Raw genomic sequence first — 18,467 nt, 5'->3', positions numbered from 1 at the left:
CCACCACCCATACCAGAGGCAGCAGCATCCTGAATTTGTTGAGTGTTCTCCCTGCCCCTGTTTCTATATTGTTACAATATTGTACAGAAAAATAAACAATATGTGCTTTAAAAAAAAAAAAAGCATATATTTTATCTTTGGTATTTTCCTTGCCCCTTTTAATTTGGTACCTGTTCTTATCAGTGCAGGGATAGGCAGGACCGGGTGTTTTATTGCTACATCCATTGGCTGTCGACAGTTGAGAGAGGAAGGAGTTGTGGACGCATTGAGCATCGTCTGCCAGCTTCGTGTGGACAGGTGAGTGTCCGCAGGATGCGGTGAGAGACACTTCAGAGCATCCACATCGTGGCAACCTGATTGCATCAGCCTGAATTTGTCAACACCACAGGCTCCGAAGTCCTAACTCTCTATAGGGATTGGTGTAAAATGCTTAAGGGTATACATTACATTAAAAAGCCATCAAAGAAAGTGTTTCTTGTGACACTGACCTTCAGGAACCCCAAACCAAGCGCTTATGCTTCACCCTTCCTCACCTCTGACACAGGCTGTTCCCTGTGGTCTCTGTTCCTTCTTGGTCTCACACCTCTGTTCCTTTATAGGTACTCTGCATTTTCTTTTTTTTTTTTTTGTCTTTTTGCCATTTTCTTGGGCCGCTCTCACGGCATATGGAGGTTCCCAGGCTAGGGGTCGAATCGGAGCTGTAGCCACCAGCCTACGCCAGAGCCACAGCAACACAGGATCCGAGCTGCGTCTGCAACCTACACCACAGCTCACAGCAACGCCGGATCGTTAACCCACTGAGCAAGCCAGGGATCAACCCGCAACCTCATGTTCCTAGTCAGGTTCGTTAACCATTGCGCCACGACGGGAACTCCGGTACTCTGCATTTTCATTTGACTTAACTGAGTCATTCATTTTGGGATCTTGATCCTGTCTAACATGTCATACTACATGGTAGCTACCAAGAATCGTCTTTTTTTCACTCTTCCTCTTTTAATGGCAAAAAGACCTCTAGCAGAATATATCATCTTAACCATCCTTAAGGGTACAATTCAGTAGTGTTAAGTACATTCACCTTGTTGTGCATCCAGTCTCCAGTTGAACTCTTTTCATCTTGCAAAACTCTGTACCCATTAAACAACAAATGCACATTTCTGGGCAACCTCATTCACTTTCTAACTATGGATTTGCCTACTCTAGGTCCCTTGTACAAGTGGAATCCTACAGAATTTGTCTATTTGTTACTGGCTTATTTCAATGAGCATAAATATCTTGAAGATGCATCCACATTGTAGCATGTATCAGAATTTCCTTCCTTTTTAAGCCTGAATAATGTTCCATTTTTATATATATATATATATATGCCATATTTTGTTTATCCATTCATCTGTCAATGGACACTTGGGTTGCTGCCACCTTTTGGCTGCTGTGAATAATGCTCCTGTGAACATGGATGTGCAAATAGCTGCTATTTGAGATCCTTTGTGGTAAATACCCAGAAATGAGATGGCTGGATTATATGGTAACAATACTTTTAATTTTCCAAGGAACACCATTCTGGTTTGGGTGGGATTCCACACCCTTTTCAAAACTTGTTTTTTTCTTTTTTGGGGGGTGGGTTTTTTGTTTTTTTTGTTTTTTTGTTTTTATAGTAGCCATCCTAATAGGTATGAGGTGAGAGAGTCATTTTTCTATATAGATGGTTTGATCACTTCTGGAAGATCTCTGTTTATGTGTTGAAATCCAAACAAACAGGAAATTTATATTCTTCCTTGCTCTGCAACTAAGCCTGGAGAAATGAGCAGTAGGGACAGTGATGGAGAAAGTGTGCCTGTTGAGAACAGGCACAGAGAGAAAGATGCTATACAGGCACACGAGCAGTGGACTTCCTGATCTGCAGTTCACTGTGCAATTGTGGGAGAAGGGTTGTTCTAAAAGGTTGGAATAGGGGTTCTCTCCTTTCGTTCATGCAGCAAATATTTATTAATCACCTTCTAACCCTAAGGCATAGTTCTGGATACTGCAAGTAAAGGATTCAACAAGATGAGCAAGGCTCTGCTCTGCTCTCTTAGAGCTTAGATGCAAACAGAGAGAGAGAGAGGAGACCATCAACAGCAAAGAAATAAAGAGGATAATTTCAGTCAGAGGTTGATGCTGTGAGGTAGTAAAACAAAAGAGTCACAGGAGCTGAGCCTTTGGAATTTAGACCATGACCTAGAGTTTCCTAAAAGTGAAAGTACATAAATCACCCCTTGAGAGTCAGGCAATAAATATTTATTGAGCATCTACTATGTGCTAGGTCCTGGAATTTCAATAAGAGACAAAAGAAATTGTTCTGAAAATTCAACAAGAGGGTTCCCTGGTGGCCTAGTAATTAAGGATCTGGCATTGTCATGGCTGTGGCTCAGGTTTGACCCCTGGCCCGGGGACTTCCGAATGCCATGGGTATGGCCAAAAGAAAAAAGAAAATTCAACAAGAAAATATATATAAAGCACTTAGAAGAGAGTACGGCACATAGTCAGCCTTGAATAAATGTTCACTGTGTTATCATCATCTTCATTATTAAAATTTCTCCTGTTTCTCTAAAAACTGAACATTCAAATCCCCTTTCCAGATGAAGTAGTCCCTCTCTATCCCCATTGTTCCTTATTTCCTTTCAAATAATAATTTCAAAGTCTTTGTATTTCTTTCTCTATTTTTCTCTTAATATTGACTTATTAGAGACTGTTTATCATTGTGGCTAAAACTATGGACTCTGGAAGTCGGTTGCATAGGTTTGCATCCTGGCTCCCACCATTTCCTGGTTCTGTGGCCTTGGGTAAGGTATAAGACTTCTCCAGACCTTGGTGTTCTCATCTGGAAAATGGAAGTAATAATATCTATGTCCTAGATTATTATAAGGATTAAGAGATAATCTGTGAAGCGGCTGGCACATAAGCATATGGCTGAGTTTAGCCAGTTATTATCAATAAACACAGCAAGAACCTAAACATGCACCTGTAAAATGGAACTAGTACTGCATACCCCACAGGTGCAGCAATATTCAGACGAGATTGCACCTGTGGTGTACTGAGTAGAACCCACTCAGTCTAGGTTTCCTTCCCCGTCTCTACCCCTCTCCGCACCTCTGCTTTGCCATACTTTATTTTTTTTTCTTTAATTTTTTGTCTTTTTGCCATTTCTTGGGCCGCTCCCGCAACGTATGGAGGTTCCCAGGCTAGGGGTCGAATTGGAGCTGTAGCTGCCAGCCTACACCAGAGCCACAGCCACAGCAACGCAGGATCCGAGCCACGTCTGCGACCTACACCACTGCTCACGGCAACGCCGGATCCTTAACCCACTGAGCAAGGGCAGGGATTGAACCCGCAACCTCATGGTTCCTAGTCGGATTCGTTAACCACTGTGCCACGACGGGAACTCCTGCTCTGGCATACTTTACATGAAACTGTTTCCAACGGTGTTTTCTTTTTGTGCATAAGAGATGATTAGTTTCAATTATCTTCAATGATCTCTCCCCCTCCTCTTATAATTGCTGTCTTCATCTCCTGAAAGCCCCTGGCCTTCCATCCAGTACTACCCACCTTAGCTGGAATAGGATCATTTGCTTCACTTCAGACCCGGAGACCCTCCCTCACTAAGAAGAGGGACACTGCACCCAGTCAGCCTGGAGCTACTCGCAGGGTGACCTTGATCTCTTCTGTTTTGTGCTGCTGTAAACAAGGCTCATGTGTGGGACCTGCAAATCCCCCAGGGTGTCCAGTTCATATTCTTGTGCCCTGCCTTCCTATGAACTAGTGCCAGAACTGCATGAATGCCAGATACACAGATCTAAACAGCCTCCGAGTTGGTGTCCAACACCTACTCTGACCCTTTTTGGAATAACACCCTGGGTTTGCTCATTGTTTGGGTTCTCGTTACCCTTAGATCTTGCCCATTCACCCTCCCATCTCCCACCTCCCCCCTCCCCCCACCTGCTTCTGTAACCTGACCTCCACCTTGGTTTCCACTTCTGAGTCACTTTACTCTGTCAAGTCTACCAGATTGTCCTCTAGCTTTGAAGAGAATCACAAATACATTTTTAAAAATCATATCACAATGCCTCCTCTATCGGCTCCTTCCTTCCTAAAACAAACGGTCAGAAATTTTAGCCTTGGCCTTCTACCACCACCAAGGTCTTCCCACGAGACTTGTCTTTTATTCCCAATAGGATCATCAAAACACATCCAGCTTCGCTGCTATGCTGAAGCCTGTAGGCTCTCTACCCCCGGATTTGAATTACTGCCAATATGTGTCTCGAAATCATTCTGATTTATTTATCAAGATCCCGTCTCCATAAAATCTGAACAGCTGCTGCTGTTGTTTATGAAGCAGAGCGTCTCCTTGAAACTTCTCCTTGAAAAGTCTTTCCTTTGCCTTCCTTCCTTCACAGGATTAACATAGATTTTCTTTCTCTTTTTTTTTTCTTTTTTTTTTTCTTTTGTCTTTTTGCCATTTCTTGGGCCGCTCCCAAGGCATATGGAGGTTCCCAGGCCAGGGGTCGAATAGGAGCTACAGCTGCTGGCCTACACCACAGCCACAGAAACGTGGGATCCTAGCTGTGTCTGCAACCCACATCACAGCTCATGGCAACACCAGATCCTTAACCCACTGAGCAAGGCCAGGGGTTCGAACCCGCAACCTCATGGTTTCTAGTCGGATTTGTTAACCACTGAGCCACGACGGGAACTCCTAGATTTTCTTTTTCTTGTCTCTTCCTTCAGCTGTGCACTCCCTTAGTTATTATGAAAAGCAAAAGAGAAAACCTCCCTCCTTTCCTTGAACTCATCCAACCTCTTTCCCCGTCCTTCTTGTTTCTTTCTTCAGTTTTTCATTCTTTTCTTGTCACACTTCATTTTCAAAATTTCCACTTGTAGGTGACTGCTGCCATTGACCATGGCCTTATTAACTCATGCCAGTTAAGGGAACCTGACTTCTGAAAATCCAAGCGTCCATCCTTCTGCTCTTGCAACTTCATCAGCTCTTGTTCTTCATCAGTTCTTCAGACCTTGTCCCTAACCCTCATCTCTGTGGCTGTCCTTGCCTTCAGTTTGGGATCTGTCTTCAGATGTTCCAAAATTGGATGTTGATATCAGAGGTTTATTTAATTATGGCCACGCCACCATGGTCTTCAAACACATGTCTCATTTAACTCCCAAAATGAATCCGAGGAGGAAAAGAAATATCCTTTGGCTTCATTTTTTTTTTTAAAATAAGGAAACAAAGAATTCAAGGCATCAAGTAACTTTCCCAGTATCATCTAGCTAAGAAACTGGCAAAATGAACCTCTTTGGAATCTGGGACCTCTGATTTCTAACTCAAAAGGTATGACTGTTATTGATAAAAGTAAACAGGCTTTAGGAGTTCCTGTTGTGACTCAGTAGGTTACAAACCCGACTAGTATCCATGAGGGTGTGGGTTCCATCACTGGCCTCGATCAGTGGATTAAGGAGCCAACATTGCTGTGAGCTGTGTAGGTTGCACAGATGAGGCTCGGATCCTTCATTGCTGTGGCTGTGGCATAGGCTGGCAGCTGCAGCTCAGAGTCAACCCCTAGCCTTTGAACTTCCGTATGTGGCAGGTGCAGCCCTAAAAAAAAGCAAAAAAAAAGAGTAAACAGGCTTTCAGAACATGTTATTGCAAAGTTGACCTCTTTGATAATTCTTTGCCAATTAAAAAAATACAGTGAAACCATAATTTTTAAAACAATGGTTAGTATGAAAGAGAGCTGTTTCATGAACAGAGAGAATGATATTGTCAGCAGTTGCTTTAAGACTATAATTTGAGGAACATAGGGAATTTGCCTCATCCCGAAATATCTATCTATGGAGGATGCCTAAAATATTTGTGTGGTGAATGTCTAAAATACTACTATTAGAGAACCAATCTTTGGATTAAAGCATCATTTCTTTTTAAAGCTTTTTGAACCTAGAGTTGAAAGGTAAGAGTGTCTAGTTATTAACACTTTAATCCAACAAAGTGATCTACCCTTTTCCAGCCGGAGTATGTTAGCTAGAGAGAATTAATTCCACTCATCAGGAAGATATTCGAACTGAGATTTTGATGAAGGGAAGTTGAAGAGAGGGCTCCAGAAGATAGGCACACCTAAGCCCTGCTGTCGAGGAGACTGGGAGACAGCTCTGGGCACAGGGAAGGTGAGGGCTTGGAGAGAGAGCAGAAGAGCCCAAACATGGAACGCCTCATGCAAGATCAGCCAACTAATTTGCAGGGCCCAGTGCAAAATGAAAATGTGGAGCCCCTTTTTAAAAGATTACTAACTCTCTCAAGATGGTGACAGCAGTGCATTAACCCAAACACAGGGTCCTTCTCAGCGCAAGGGGAGGGGGCTGGTGTGACTGAGCTTGTCATAAACCCATGCAGTTGATGCTCTCTGTTGAGGATGTTTTAGGATGGATGTTTATAGATGGGTGTGAATCCTGTGTCCTATGGAACAGGCACCAAGATCTCTGCTCAGAGTAGTCCTCCTGAATTCATTCATTCATTCATTCATTCAACAAACATTTACTAAACGCCTACTACTGAACATAGCATCAGGCACCTGGGTAGAGCAAGATGGCTTCCTTAACAGCCTTTTCCAGACTGTGTTTCTCAGGGCACATTTTAATGATTAATTAAACTTTGACAGCCTGCTAAGTGTCAGACTCTGTTGGAATGCACTCAGGCAAAATAAATTAAATAAGTAAATAAATAATTTTTTTAAATATAAAAACTTCTCAAGCTTGAGAAAAAGCTATATGCTATGTTTCTTAAAGCCCCCCTCCATTTGGATATTCATAATCAGTATTAAAACATTAAAGGATCAGAAGTATGCCTCAGTATGGAAATCCCTTTAACTTCCATTAAGCACTCTTTCACATTTATTTGACCACATGAAACTTTCCTCAAAGACTATCTAAATGGGAGGGGAAGAAGTTGTAGAGTAATAAATACGAGCTGTTCTTCCAAGAGAAGACTGGAGATGGCATTGAATTGGAGCCTGGGTGGAGACCATTAAAAAGGGAAAAGGGGGAGTTCCCGTCGTGGCGCAGTAGTTAACGAATCCGACTAGGAACCATGAGGTTGGGGGTTCGGTCCCTGCCCTTGCTCAGTGGGTTAAGGATCCGGCGTTGCTGTGAGCTGTGCTGTAGGTTGCAGACGCGGCTCGGATCCCGAGTTGCTGTGGCTCTGGCGTAGGCCAGTGGCTACAGCTCCGATTCGACCCCTAGCCTGGGAACCTCCATATGCCGTGGGTGTGGCCCTAGAAAAGACAAAAAGACAAAAAAAAAAGGGGGGGGAGGAAGGGGGGCGCCTCATTGGAAGCATCCAGCTGAGTATAATAAGGGCTACAAAAGACAGAGCCAGTATTTCAGAGGGCTGACACTTTGTACTCTGCAGAGCCCAAGCTCCACGGGATTTTCCCCATCCTTTCTTTTTTTTTTTTTTTTTTTTTTTTTTTTTTTTTAGGAGAGTTTATTTATTTATTTTTTTTATTTTCCCACTGTACAGCAAGGTTCCCCATCCTTTCTGACCCTCTTGAACAATGGCCTCTACTCACCAGTGATCCAGGGATGCACGCTGCATCTTTTTTATAGTTTCCCCCCTACCACTTATATCTGACTATCCGAAGAGTCAGATATAAGTGTAGGGGGTAAACTGACCCTCTACCATTTACATCCTCGGAGTCAGATATAAATGGTAGGGGGTAAACTGACAAGTCCAGGGAATGGTGAACAGCAAAGACAAAGAAAGTGATGGGATACTGGAAATAGGTTCCTTTGCTGATAAGCCAAGAGTCTGAGTGTTGAGTAGAATCAAGAACCTAATCAAAAAAAGAAAAAGAAGAAACAAATTACAATGCCTAATCACTTTTACTCAACGTAAAAACAGGCAATCTGTACTCAGATCACAAGTCTGTATTTTAGCAGTCAATTCAAATGGTCTGGTTTAGAGAAGAGTGTGTTATGTTGAATGGATGTTTCCAGTGAAACAACAGTGACAAAGCCATTTGGTGGATTCCTCATTCTCTGGCAAGACATTATTTTTATTGGCTTTAGGGCAACTTCTATTAATAGATGCCATAGTTCTCACTGCAGATTCATGAGTCTGTGATTCTCCTATTAATAATGCTTTTGAACATATTTTGAATGAAAATAGCATTTCTTTTTTTCCAAGTAGAGGTTCAGATTCAGTTGAAGGCACCCACAGGTGTTTTATTTAGAAGTACACTCATGGATCATTCCTGCATTGCCACCGTATTCATTTTTAATCAAAAGATGAAGTTGGAAGCAGGCAGCTGGGACAGAGCACTGTCTGGAAGCAGGCAGCCACTAGAGGATGAGGTGCCAGAGATTCCTGGACCAGAAGTCAAGGAGCCTGATGCTCATCCTGGCTCCACCCCTGTTTCCTGTGTAACCACTTGTCATTCTAGGCCTCCGTGTCTTGATATGTAGAAAGAGAGGTGGTGCAGATCAGAGGTCTCCAGCTTCTTCTGGTCTGAGGACCCCTCTTTAAGACTAAAATATTCATGGACCTCAACCTGATGGTTGTACTTCGAATCCCATAATGCTTATAAATTAATCCTGTTTTATTATGTAGGAAGCCCTTCTATATCTTACTTAAATCTTCTAATCTTAAATATCACTAAAAACTGTTGTGACGATAGCACCTAGAATTCCAGTTGCTATGAGAGGTAAACCAACCAGCTTTCAGCATATTTGGAGCATGCTCCAGGAGTCATTTAGGCTTGTGTACACCATGTTCTCCTGGTGTGAGGTAGTGACGAGGGTCATTTACACATGGAGTATGAGAGATGCACCTGTCCCTTTAAAAATAATAATCCATAGTAATAAAATGGCCCAGGATACCCAGAGGCTGCCACACAGACATCTGGAGAAAAACCAAGGGGAAATATATGACCATCGGAAGACATCCAGGCCAGGAGAAAAGGAACGTGTTCCATGGTAGTTTGACCTCAGGCAATTTTTTCCTCATTACATTTCTTTTCATCCCACTTGGCACCTCTGGACTCTGAGGTCTTGAAAATAGAATTTGGGAAGTGAAACACGTAAACTAATTATACTCCCAAAGCCTTTTTTTTTTTTTTCCTTCTTTTTCTTTTTCCAGAAACAGGAAACAATCTGTCTAATCCTCCCTTTTGAGACTCAGGAATGAAATCTGGAGTTGTCTTTGCACATCCTTACCTTGGAGGCCTCAGATTGGAATGACATTCAAAGACCTTACTTGTGGCTTCCCAGACAGGATAAAAAAAATGCTTCCAGTGTGCGTCATATCATTGTTTAAGTGTTTTGATTATCATATCATTGTTTAAGTGTTTTGATTAATCACTTTAGTTTGATGCTCTTTATTTTTTAACTACAACAATCTAAGAGGAGGAATACATATGCCATCAGTTTCCTAGGCTAATATGTGTCCCCACAATATTCTTTGTTTCCAAAACTTGGTTAAAGTAATTCCAAAGCTAAAATTTCCACCTCTTGGCATAATTTCTGCCAGCCTTTGTCTTACATTTAGCCCTATCCTTTTGCAGTCCCAACTCATCAGAGAAATCTCCCAAATTAGTGAATTTCAGTGATCTCATTTGAAGATCAGGAAATCGAACATTTGGTTTACTTATTTTAAGAACACTGGAAGATAAAGCTTAGAAATTGGTATGGACTTACTTGACATCACAGTTCCTGAGACCGTAACAAGATGTCCTCAGGTAAAAGAGATTGTGCCAACTGAATCTTCCAAGTGGTTGCCAGGACAACCTTTTTCTTCTCAGCTGAAAGTCAATCGAGTGTTAACCTGGGAGTTCAGGAGAAAATTGGCTAGTTTTCAGGGGGAGAAAATGGTGCTCAAGATACGCTAGGGCTTTGGATTATCATTGAACTATAATTTGATTTGTGTTGGCCTTTATGCCCTACAAATGCTTTGTAGATAGTCTATATTCAAAATTCCTCGTGAGGATCAGTCAAAATGTTTATGTTTAAGTGCTCCTTCCTTGAAATGCCACGTGTACGAAGACGTGGAGAAAGCCTCTTGTCTGAGACACCCCAAGTTCAGCCCCAGACATTAGTCTTGTTTGACTCATGCCCAAGCTACTGGACCTTTACCCATGAGGCATCCACATCTTTTGTTCTAAATTTACTGTACCAAACTTTACCAAAAGAATTCCAGATTCGAAAATAATAAAAAGCCAAGGAGCGTAAGTTCCATTGTTAGCCCAGAAGTGAGTCACCGCTGCAGAATTTCTTCTGTCTACTGATTAGACCGGATACTCGCTGGGCGGTGCAGCAGGAAAGGCTTGTTGCTCTTTGTATGTGTGAGTTAATAGTCACAAAAGGTCACAATTTTAACATGTTAAAAACCAAATCTCTCTCCTGGGCATCTGGAGGGCTTTTTTTTTTTTTCAACACACTCCTAGTGGCAAAGGGAAAAAAATACAGTTTTTTTCCCTTCTCACTTGAGTTTACCCTCAGCTGACACAGCTACGTGCTTTTCTGCATGGAGATCAAAATGATGCTGATTTTTGTGTTTGGCAGGGCTAAAGTTATATGAGGCTATCAGATGTTTCTGGAAGGGTAGATATCTGAATCCTCTCTGGCCTGGCCAAACACACTGATCACATTCTGTGACCACAAAGAAATCAGCCTTGCACCCAACACCATTTCTGCAGTAGAAAAAGTGACTTTCTTCCAAAGCATGAAATGGGGCATAATTTGGGTGAACAAATAATTTATCATCCAAACCAAGATACTTCTGAGAGTAAAAGAAGGCTTTATTAGTAATTACACCAGGACAACAGCAGTAAACTAGGACTGTCCCAAGGAAACCAGATGTGTGATCACCCTAAGACCTTGTGTTAACTAAGCACTTACCAAAAGCATAAGAAATAGAATATGCAGCATTTATTTAGTACTCACTAAGTGATAGCCACTGTGTTAAGCATTTTATGGAATATCTCATTTGAAACCTTATAGGTAAATACTGTTTGCTAGGCCAGTGGTTTTTAAACTTTTTATGTGTCAACAATGGGAAACAAAACATTGGGAAGACAAAAATCTTCCACAAAATACCAATGTAGAAAACCTATAACTGAAACAAACAAAAAGAGCAGAAAGCAGAACTGCCTTATTCAAACCTGAGATTAGGTGCTAGTCCTAAAGACCCATCTCCTTCTCCAGAGGTCATGGCCCCCTCAGACACCACTGTAGAACCCTGGGCTCCTGAGAATTCTGTGAACAGACTTTGGCTAACCATTGATATGCTCAACTCATTTAATCTTCACAATCTTGATGAAGTTTGTCATTAATGTCATTTTATAAGTGAGGAAAGCTCAGCTGGAGAAGACTAAATGATTTATTCCAAACCCTATAGCTGGTAGGTTCAAAAGCACGGATTCAAGCTTGACTCTGTCAGATTCCAAGCCCATGTCTCTCCCCTACATCATCTGCCTCCACTGTAGGTAACTTCTAGGCTGGTTAATACTTAGAAACATACTTGGATCTTTCCATCTAGGCTGGCCCAACCTGAGCAATATGGCAGTGCAGGCCTCCGCTTGGTGTACTCTTAGTTCTCCAAGGTCCTCAGAGGACTCATCCCAGAGCCTTCCAACCAATCCTGTTTGACCAGCTAGCCCCAAAGGGTAGCAGTAGTAAACATAGCTAACACCATGTTATCCCCAAGTGCTTGGCTGTGTGCTAAACATTTTAAATGGATTGTCCCATTTATATTGCACAACAGTGCTGAGGTAGGTACTGTTATTCGATTACCTCATCATTTTCACATGAGAAAATAGCACTGCCAAGATTATATACTAAGGGTAAAGCAGCTAGGAAGTGGTGGAGACAGGATTTGTCCTGACAGCAGTGGATGGTGTCTTTTTACCCCTTAACACACTTTGGTCCCTACTGGCATATGAACCTGACACCTTGGCATTTCAAGACTTTTCAAACTCACAATACTCTTGGCAGCTAACTCCCTGGATTCCCTTGTCTGTTCTTATATGACCTTACTCTTTTTTGGTAATCTAATTCCTGCTTGGCAGTAGGTATTGCAGCTTAATGTGTTAGACCCCTGGGAAAAGATGTGTATCTAAAGAGGATTCGCCAAGGAGGGGTAATGCTTTAATAAAATCTGTTGGTAATGGGGGTGATGTCGGGCATGCTGCCTGACTGATGACAGCTTATTTCCACTGGGAAGTATCATCTTGATCACCATAATCTTTCAAAATCTTAACCTTGGTTGGGTTTAAATATGATCTGTTGGGTCAAGGATTATTTAGTGCCTGCTCTTTAAAAGGGAGTTGGAGGATGCCTTTTAAAGTAATAAAAAGAGCATCCCTGCTTCTTGCCTTCAAAGACTAGCTTGCTTGAGAACTTTATATCAGTGATTTAGATCCAGACCCCAGCAAGTCCATGAAGCCCTGTCTGACCTGAAAGGTCCTATGGTCCAAGTCAGAGATCTCCTGGAGGCTGAATTAGTATAGGGCTGTCTTGGGTGTTCCATGATTAATCTACCATTATTCATTGATTCCATAAATGCATTTAATATATAGGCACTGTGTTAGCTTCTTGAGTGTTTTTTTAAACTGTGGCCAGCCTATGAAAAGCCTTATTTGTCCCATAACAGAATAAAATCTGCAGGGTAATCCTAGAATTTAAGTTCTTGCAAAAATCAACAGAGTATTCTACATACCAATATATGCAATTGGACATTTATTAAATATTTTAAAAGATGATTGTAATGAGTTCCTGAATTTGAGCCAGCCTCCAGTTAATGCAATCTGGGATGCCTTTTGCCTTCTTTTAGCCTGGAGTTTATATGTTTTCACATAGCATGAGATAGCATGGCCTGGGAAACCTACTTAACTGGTATTTACCTAGTACTGGTAAGTGATTTTCACTTTTGCAAATATGCGAAGACTGCTGTGACATCATGCCTGTTCTTAAAGGACCTCCAACCTAGTTAGGAATAATTTTGGAATGGGATTAGACAGTACATCACACGATATCAAATTGCTTATAAAAAAGACCCTGTCTTAGCTCTGTATTTTCCTACTCCCTTATAAATGAGATAAAAAGATGTAAGGCATGCTTGCTGAATATCTGGGAGACACCAATCTGGGAGTAAGAAGTAGAAGCTAATACACTGAATGCTAGAAACAAGGGATGTCAGTATATAAGAAGGTTTTTTTTGTTTTTTTTTTTTGTTGTTGTTGTTGTTTTTGCTTTTTAAGGACACACATGAGGGATATGGAAGTTTCCAGGCTAGGTGTTTGAATCGGAGCTCTAGCTGCTGGCCTATACCACAGCCACAGCAACTTAGGATCCAAGCCATGTCTGTGACCTGCACCACACTTCACGGCAACGCCAGATTCTTAGCCCACTGAGCAAGGCCAGGGATTGAACCTACATCCTCATGGATACTAGTCGGACTTGTAGTACTTACCAGTACTAGGTAAATACCAGTACTAGGTAAATGCCAGTACTAGGTAAATGCCAGTTAAGTAGGTTTCCCAGCCACTATGGGACCTTCCCAGTAAATAAGAGCTTTGTGCTGAAACCAAAAAGTTGAAGTTATTAGGAATAAACAAAACGTTTTGCATTTAGTTTGAAAAAACCCAGTATCATAAGTACAGGATGGGAGAAAGTTTGTCATTTGCACATTCAAAAAAAAAAAAATTCTGTGGACTTTTTCATCTACCCAAATTTCACTTAATATCCTAAAGAACTTGCCAAGCACCAGGCACTAGGAAGGCACTGTGGGATCTTTCCACCCAGTGCATCCACAGATGCAAACTCACTCTCCTCTAACATGCAGCTCAAGAGCAAGAGTATCCCCACTGACTAGATCTCACTGAGAGTAGACACAACACTCTAAGAAGGTCATATTGCACAAAACAGCCTATAGAAAGGGGAGACGAGATTGGTGAGTGACAGGGAAACCAGCTGTATAGAAATATTGAGTGACCACAGGATGTTTAGTCTAGAGAAGAAAAGATTATGGCACTTTGATGGTTGTTTTCTAGTGTTCAGAGAGCTATTGTGTGACTGTAAGAGGAGCCTTAAGACTTTGGGGGGGTTATTTCAGTTTGACCAATGGGGTGGGTGAACGTTAGAGAGGGGTGGATTCATTCTGATGTCTTCAGAAGTTTTCCTGCCTCTTGAAGGTATCTTGCCTAATGAGCATTTCAGCAGAAGCTAGCTGACCATCTGCCATGTAGACTGCTCCCCTCTGGAAAGGCAACCTCGTGTTGGTGGTTGGAGTAAATGATCTCTAAGGATCCCTCCAATGCCAGTTCCTTCCTTTTTATTTTCCAAAACAAGTGGGACATATCATAACTTTTTATAGACCTTCCTTAAGCCTTGAGACCCACAAGAATTTTGCTAGCCTACAACTAATGAGTTTGTTTCCCAACATCTCCACCTTTGCTGGCAGAACAACAGTGACTTAGTTTAACAGTATGTCAGAGTAAGTATACTCCAGGCATTAAAATACACTGCTGATCTGTCTGTGGTAAAATAGTAATTAAAATACAGAGTGAACTTTCATTTATTCACCATATGGCCATGTAAATACCAATGTTCACAGAACATACAAGAAGGTGGAAAATCTTGCCTCCAAGTGAGGTGAATGGCAAGAGGAAGTTCACCAAGATGGAGCACATGCCAGGCTCCACATACCGTCTGCAGCTCAAGGAGGGGTCTGATGAGTGTGCGGAGAACCAGAGGAAGGGAGGCACCTCCCAGCTCCTTGGAGCTGCCTTAATGTTTATGTGGCTGTGTCTCCCAAGCTTCGTAGTCAAAGCCAGCATCTTCCGGACACCTGCTGTTTTTAGGTGTGCCCAAATGTCATCAACCAGCTAAGAGGAGGAAAAGCCACCACATCCTCAGCTGGCCATTCCTATTGTCAACTTAAGATCAAGGAACCCTGGCCAGAAAGTTGTCTTCAGCAAAACAAAATGCGCCGTTCTGGGGAAAAGGACCAATGAGATATTTCCACCAATAAGTTGCAGTCAGCAAAAACCATGCATTTACCTCTTTATGTCTTGCCAAACACACAATTTGGCATCATGTTGACCTGTTTAGTGTAATTTCAAAGGGTGAAGAGTTACTAACATAGCATCACTGTTTAATTTAGAAGTGTGAAATCTTACTATTTTTAATAGCTTGTAAGCTTATATTTATAGATGTTGACAAACATAGATACAAGCCCAATTTTAGTTATTACCATTAACTAGTACTACTAATATTACTACCATTACTAGTTGTTACCTCATTTTTTAAATTGACATGCTCAGATGGCCTAAAAATAATTCTTTTGAATGGTAACAATGGCCACTAGGAAAAACTAGCTTAAACATGAGTTTAAAAGTGGTTGTAGAGTTATGGAGACTTTATAGGACTTCGAATAGCTACTTTAGTGATGTAGTTAATCAGTAAGCAGGAAAAATAAGTAACATGTATACAACTATCTGTATAAGTAAAAGAACCATTACCAAAAGAACAAAATGTGCTATAGCTATTTTATATATGAGTATAACAAGAAGTATCATCATTTCTCATGAAGTCAGCTATCTTCCGCTAACACAAAACCAAAGCTGTTGCAGAATACCTAGTGATGATAATGATGATAACAGAGAGAGAAAAGCAAGAACTGATTCTCTTTTTCCAACTCATTTAAGGACCCACTTGCTATTGTGTTTAGATACCAAAAGGCTAAGGTTGTTTCCACATGACATATGTAGATAGACCATTCCAAGGTAGTTCTTTTTACTTGTCGAAAGAGAAACATTTCACAGTTGAGTTTTGGTAAACCTATGTCAATCAATTTTAATCCAAGTTCATAAGTCAGTATAAGATGAAATGATAAGGCACCAGAGAAGTAATACTAACACTCCCGGTATGTGAATTTATTTAGCCCTCACAACGATCTTATGAAATAGGTGCTATTATTCTCCCACTTTAAGAGAGGAGGAAACTAAGGCACTGAGGGGGTTTCAGGAACTTCCCCCCAAATCCCATGGCTAAGAGTTGGCATAGGAGGGATTTGAACTCAGACAGTCTGGCTGGTTCAAAGGTCAAGTATTCAACCATGAGGATGTACTGTCTTCCCAGTAACAATATGTTGGTAAAAATTAATCAAATGCCTACTGTGTACCAGGCACTGTGTTAATCCCTTTATATACCTTAGCATATTAAGTTCACCCGTTGGGTCATTTGGACATAGGTAAAAGGATAACAGAAGAATCACCAGGCCAACTGTTCTGTGTGTCTTTGGCATAATCCCTTTGCATGGACGTGGTCTCTCTTACTTGAGATTATGGGACATTAGCAATAAGTCATTATATTATCTCCTCCTTGCAGGGGTGGAATGGTCCAAACCAGTGAGCAGTATGAATTTGTGCATCATGCTCTGTGCCTGTATGAGAGCAGACTTGCAGCAGAAACTGTCCAGTGATTCTCTGAAGATTTACCAGACCATCAGTCTCTAGGGTGATGAATCAATTACCCACTTGAAGCTTCCAAAAGGAGCTTCCTGCAATAGAAGGAAAGAGAAGCCGTGAAGCCAAGCTGGGGCGTGGATTGTGGAAGATGGCAACGGATGCAAGATTGCCAGCCTCTTGTGTATATGAATGCATTTGTAAGCATCCCCTAAATTATTCTGAAGGTCCTGTGCCGATGGAGGTATTATTGATTTCTCACACAGCTAAGGAGGATTTTGTTTTGTCTGTATTGACTATCTGCTGCACAGAATATACGTAGGAAATACTCAGTGATATATGTCATCAGGTGATGACTTGAAGAGCTGCTGAAGAAATTATTATTGTGTATTTAGATGCTTTAATGTTTGCAAAATCTGTCTTGTGAGTGGACTGTCAGCTGTTAAAACTGTTCCTGTTTTAAGTGCTAATTCCTTTCTCAGTTACCAGAATCTTGCCGCTAAAGTTGCAAGTGATTGACAATGGATTTTTAACAAATAAGTCCTTGTTTTTGAAAAAAAAAAAAATCAAAAGCAGTAACTATTTTATATGGAAATGTGTCTTGAAAATATTACCTATTATGTGTGTATTTATCAGTACCTCGTATCAATCAATTACAGAGCACAATGATTGTCATTGGATATATATGTATTTATTCTCTCCTATTGGGCATAGAGGTGGTTTCTGCTCCAAAACTCTATCCACTGTATTTCTACATGGTGAGTCATTTTACTTTCAAAGAGAAAAACAAATTTGTAGCAACTACAGTGTATTACAAATTTTAAACACTTGTCTCTCTTTTACTAAGAAATCATTTTTGAATATACCATCTACCTGGAATCTCTCTCCCAGTAAAAGGCAGATGCCTTTGGGAATGATGGAGCCTGTCCCATTTCCAGAGGTTCTTCAAAAGGATGCTGCCATGGATATCCTTAAATTTCTGAAAGGATTTCATCCTCAAGAGACAAATGAAGTCTAAAACAAACAAACTAACAAAAAAAACAAAACCTACACTCGGCAAACACTAGATGTTCTGCTCAATATGAATTTTTAATGCAGCTATGTTGACTTTGTTTCCTACTGCCAATAAACTACTCTTAATACTAAATATTGAGTAAGGCATGTACTTTTTTTTTTTTTTTTTCCTATTTGGAGAGAGACCATTATCTCTTGGGGGAAGCCTCAAGTTGATAGTGTGATCAGTTTAAGTTTAGTCTGCCTCTCCCCAGTGGAGATGACTATTTCCAATGTAACATGGTCCTTGCTTGAGAGAGAATGATCTAGAAGTGCCATCGTCCTGTGGTTTTCCTCGATAGACTCACAGCCTATCATTATACAAACAGGACATGTTTATGTCTTGATATCACTTGTCATAGACCCTCATAAATTACATGGTTTGCGTTTATTCAGCAGATCACATCACCTGAAGAGATGTAATATTGTAGGAACATTCAGTTACCTCAGATTACAGTTCCTTCTTCCCACTTGAGCTTAAGAAGTACTCATGTGCCAAAGGGATGGAAGAAGAAAACTTACAAATTTTATTCTGCTCCTGGAGGCTGGAATTTTTTCTCCATTAAAAAAAAAAAAAAAAAGAGAGAGAGAGAGGTAATCATAATCCCTTCTTTCTAAGGAAACAGACAAAAGGACAACTGGTGTAAAACTTCCCCCAAACAATTCAATAGGAGGAAGTGCTCGTCACTGACTTTTCCCCCCACCATGAAGGCACGTTTCCTTCCTAGTCTTTGCTTCTCTTATCTGGGAGAATTTTTTTCCCCCAAGCAAAGCATGAACAGTCGTTAAGTGGAAAATGGAGGCTGGATTTTACTTGGCGGTTCTTACCTGCTTCTTGGTCGGGAACTCAGGTGAGTGGGGCTGCCTCAGTTTCCTGAGGCATTTCTCCAGGAGCCAGCAGAGGAGTCTTGGTCCTTTGAAAATGTCTGA

At 41.2% G+C, this 18,467-nt stretch overlaps 2 protein-coding genes across 4 annotated transcripts in view; both read left to right on the top strand.

Annotated features, from left to right (window-relative positions):
* The window catches only part of PTPRR (protein tyrosine phosphatase, receptor type R), a 253,581-nt gene extending 235,950 nt beyond the window's left edge, over positions 1-17,631 (top strand). Inside the window, 2 exon segments of the mRNA XM_021091990.1 lie at positions 184-297; positions 16,408-17,631. Of these exon segments, the coding sequence (XP_020947649.1) occupies positions 184-297; positions 16,408-16,501 (208 nt within the window). The 3' untranslated portion in view covers positions 16,502-17,631.
* The window catches only part of PTPRB (protein tyrosine phosphatase, receptor type B), a 138,379-nt gene continuing 137,674 nt past the window's right edge, over positions 17,763-18,467 (top strand). For all 3 annotated transcript variants that reach the window (XM_021091988.1, XM_021091989.1, XM_021091987.1), the window contains exon 1: positions 17,763-18,388. In XM_021091988.1, the coding sequence (XP_020947647.1) occupies positions 18,334-18,388 (55 nt within the window). In that variant the 5' untranslated portion in view covers positions 17,763-18,333. The remainder of the gene's footprint in view (positions 18,389-18,467) is intronic.

Source organism: Sus scrofa, chromosome 5, assembly GCF_000003025.6.
Source record: "Sus scrofa isolate TJ Tabasco breed Duroc chromosome 5, Sscrofa11.1, whole genome shotgun sequence".
In the NCBI taxonomy this organism is placed as follows: domain Eukaryota; kingdom Metazoa; phylum Chordata; class Mammalia; order Artiodactyla; family Suidae; genus Sus; species Sus scrofa.
This window is presented reverse-complemented; position numbering and strand designations above follow the sequence as displayed.